This window comes from Montipora foliosa, chromosome 6 (genome assembly GCF_036669935.1).
Source record: "Montipora foliosa isolate CH-2021 chromosome 6, ASM3666993v2, whole genome shotgun sequence".
Taxonomy (NCBI): Eukaryota; Metazoa; Cnidaria; class Anthozoa; order Scleractinia; family Acroporidae; genus Montipora; species Montipora foliosa.
The window spans coordinates 31,116,207-31,120,293 of NC_090874.1; the positions used below are offsets into that span (position 1 = coordinate 31,116,207).

Genomic DNA, 4,087 nt, shown 5'->3' on the forward strand with positions numbered 1-4,087 from the left:
TTCAGATCTTGCTATGGATGTCAACTGGTTGCACGCCCAAATCCACCTGAGCCGTTGACGTCAACGACATTGCCGGAGGGTCCTTGGCAAGACCTAGCTGTAGACCTACTAGGACCACTCCCATCTGGACACTCGATACTAGTTGTTGTTGACTATTATAGTCGTTATTACGAGTATGCAATAATGACATCAACCACCACTGTGAAAGTAATTGACAATCTAGAGGAGATTTTTAGCCGTCACCGTCTTCCCATAACTATTAAGTCCGACAATGGACCGCAATTCATCTCTGGAGAATTCCAAGAATACTGTGTGCAGAATGGAATTGTGCATCTCAAGACAACACCGAAATAGCCCTAGACCAATGGGGAAGTTGAGAGGCAGAACGCCTCCCTAATGAAGAGAATTCGCATTGCCCAAGCTGAAGGGGTCGACTGGATGAAGGAGTTAAGAAGATATGTGACGAGCTACCGGAGTATTGATCACACCACCACTGGTAAAAAGCCCTGCTGAGTTGTTGTTCAATAGGAAGATGAGAGGGAAGCTGCCAGAGTTACATGCTCATTGCCACCTAGACCTAGAAACTCGGGATAGAGATGCAGAGGTGAAGGCAAAGACCAAATCATATGCAGACAAAGCAGCGAATGCTAAACCATCAGATATTGCAGTTGGTGATCAAGTACTAGTAAGACAAGAGAGAAAGGACAAATTCTCGACACCGTTCAATCCGACGCCACACCGAGTAGTTAACAGGACTGGCAACAGTGTCATAATAGAGGCTCCAGGCGGGACCCAATACTCGAGAAACACCTCACATGTAAAGAGGTTTATGATGGATGAGCCTGTGGCAACACCTAAGACACTATCTTGGTAGCCCAGATGGAATTGTGGTACCCACTGCAGTACCGAGCCAAGTGTTAAGTGAACCAACACCAGCAGTACCTGCCACACCACAGAATGAACCTCCAACCAGGAGTACACTGTCAGCACAAGCAAGTGCAGAGAATGGAAACGAGGCAGTTGCAGTCCGTAGGGAACACAGCAACACCGAGGTTGACTCAGAGGCCTCAAAGGCAGAGGAGACCTCCAGAGAGATACAAAGACTATGTTTTTAAATAATCTCCTATGAGATGTTTAGTGAATGGATAAATCAAACAACTTTGTGGTTAAGATTTTTTGTGATTGAGAACATTGTGACTTTGATTTTAAAAGTGTTGCTGGGACACTCGTTCGGAGACAATTTGAACTTTTGACTTTGTCGATATGTGTATTATGTAAGGAAGTTTACCTTTTAAGTTGAATTTGTATGCCTTCTGTTTACGCGCGAGTTCGGAGGATTGTTGGACTTTGTTTCCTCGAAGGGATGTCGTCTATGTCACGTTTCGTGCATGTATATCATGAAGTACGAAAGGAGCAGTATGGGGGAGAAGAATAAACAGAGCACATGGTTGACTTGTTGTGTGTTTCTTAGGAACTAGTTTCACTTCCCCAATCCTCTAACTTATGTTAGACAGTGATGTCATTTAAAAACTTGTCATAGACTGAAGTTTCATGTTCCTTAATGCCCAAAGTTTCTAAGTCCCAAAATTTCTGCAGATCATCCTTCATATCACTTATCTCTGTGGACTCTATCTTTAACACATGCGTGGAACTCAGATTCACAGTGCATGACCTTGTCAATGTTGAGCACATAAAAGGTCATGATAAAACCCAACCTAATTTGGTTTCAAGGGCTACTGGTCCATGGGGATCTCCTTTAATGATGTTCCCAGTAAAGAACAACCAGTAATAATCTGCTCCTATCAGCATATCAACACTGTCAGAATCACATGCAAGTTGTAGACCCTGCAAGTAGGGGTAGCATTCCAATGTTGTTCGAGACCGTTGATTGGACACTGGGCTGCAAATTACTGGTACAACATATGAGGTGATGTACACATTCATTTCATCCAATGTTCTGACACACAATTGCACAACATCACATTCCTTCACAGAGGCTAAGTTATCTCCAAATGTTTTGATCAAAAGTGTCTCCTTACCAATGGTTGGTAGGTTCAATTGTTCACATGCCTTACTAGTTATGTATGATCTCTGGCTACAGGAATCAAATATCACATGGGCATTCAATCCAAGTTGTTGGTTATCTGGTCTGCAAACAAAGGCTTGGGCTACCTGTAACAACACAGAGTTGGCATTGTTGCTAACGGTCATTGCTGAAGTTCCAGCTTCTCTTCTCCTATCTTGAGATGATCCAGATCCACGTGGTGTTACTTCATCGCTAACTACATTCCTGGTTGATGGAATGTTCCTTATCTTTCACAAATGGTTACATGGTGTCTACCTTCACAGTTAAAGCATTTCGCCTTTGACGGACAATTTTTAGAGATATGGCCACCCTTCAGGCACACAAAACACTTGCCCTTTCGTCTCATTATTGTTCTCCTACAATCTCGGACAAAACTGTTGAGACAGTGACACAAATTCACTTCCATTTTGGCCCAACCCTACTTACTCCCCCCTTCCCACCCCCCTTCCCCCTCAGTCAATGTTCCTGAGTATTGTCATATGTTCTACAGTATATAACCAATCGTAACTCTGAGGAGATTTTTTCCATCACGACTGGGACCAATAAATTCCCAAAGGACCGTGATTCAACTCCTAATGCAGTCAAACCTCGAATGTTGATTTCAATTTTGTCAAACAATTCACGTAATTTCTTTGTGTCATGCACTGTATTGACAGACGAAAGTTGCAATAAGGCATCCGTATAATTTGATATCAGCAACGGCGGTTTACCAAATCAGTCCTTAAGAATGTCAATGGTTAATTTATAATTGTCTGCGGTCAGAGGCAGTCCAGCAATTGCGGATTCAGCATTGCTCGTTACACAACTCTTCAGATAGGTGAATTTTTCAATGGCCGAGATACCATTTCCATCGACAGCAGATTGAAATGTGTCCCAGAAACCCTGCCATTCTTGATAATTTCCCGAAAATGATTTGAGTTCGAGTTTAGGTAGTTTTACTTTTGCGCTTTCGTATTCCTGGTACTACTATTTTCCTGATTTGTCGCATGGGCCTCTGTGTGTTCGCCATGTTTCCCTTTCTCCAAACTCAAATCGCGTATCGATTTTCGCTAAAATACTGTAAACGTGCTCACAAAACTCACCAGAATCTTCTATTTCTTTCTCCAGTTCCTTTGGTTTGGTGAGCTCTAATATTGCTTCATCCAGCTTTTTGGTCCTTTCCAATTTTTCGGTCAACAAGGCTTTCAGAGCCGTTAACTTTTCCCTGAACGACGTTAAATCTCCCACGTGTTCTGTCAAAATTTTCTCCCCATTCCCCACTGTTTTGTACACAAAGGTCCTGTGGGCATCTCGTATTTTCCTGTTCTTGTCGATATTCATGACGCTTTATGTCCATTAACTCCCTTCTAGAGTAGACTTCGCCTTTTTCCAATTCAAAAAATCCCTCGATGACGGCAACAGCTTTGTTGCTCTACTCCTTCTTGTATTTCATCCGACTCGAAAGGACCATTTGGTATATTTAATTCATTTCCTGGTGAATAATCTCTTTACAATTTTCCATACGAATTACCACTTCACTCAGGCCTTAAGCACGGTTAAAATCTAAAACTTAATACTCAACTTGACCCTCGAAGAGATCCGACGATCGATCAAAAAACTCAGACTAAGTCCTTCTTTACGCGTGACTTTCTTCAAGCCACACGTAATGTATGCTTATTTGAAATCTATTTTTAACACTAATCACTGAAACGAGCGCTTAGGCTTAAGTGAGATAAACTAATAATATATAGATTTAGCCAAGCCTAAAAGCGGAGCTTCTTACTGGCTGTAGGATTAGTGAAAATAAAAGGCTTTGGAACTGTCCGTCTTTTGGTTTTCCCGGATATTGCTTAATTATGTCATTTTATTCGCTGCCTAACTAGTGAATTCCACGGTTAATTTCACCTGAAAAACCGACTGATCGCATGAATCACGAAGGGATGAGTGTGATATCGGTTTTTCCAGCGAAATCTACTGTCGAAATCACCAGTTAAGCAATTAATTTTTCTTGAATCGCAAGAG

The 4,087-nt window shown here is 42.0% G+C and overlaps 1 protein-coding gene across 1 annotated transcript; it reads right to left on the minus strand.

Moving 5' to 3' along the window:
• Positions 1-1,698: 1,698 nt before the first annotated feature.
• On the minus strand, positions 1,699-3,406 carry LOC138005352 (uncharacterized). The gene is made up of 2 exons (XM_068851599.1): positions 3,169-3,406; positions 1,699-2,240 (listed from the first exon to the last, which is right to left on the minus strand). The coding sequence occupies exons 1-2, from the start codon at positions 3,404-3,406 to the stop codon at positions 1,699-1,701; spliced, it is 780 nt and encodes a 259-aa protein (XP_068707700.1).
• Positions 3,407-4,087: the final 681 nt, after the last annotated feature.

Bases quoted from the DNA above. Each gene is read 5' to 3' on its own strand.
- LOC138005352 (XM_068851599.1), bottom strand. From the start codon at position 3,406: ATGAATATCGACAAGAACAGGAAAATACGAGATGCCCACAGGACCTTT. The intron at 2,241-3,168 runs GTGAGTTTTGTG...GATCATCTCAAG, and splicing joins GAAAGAAATAGAAGATTCTG to ATAGGAGAAGAGAAGCTGGA.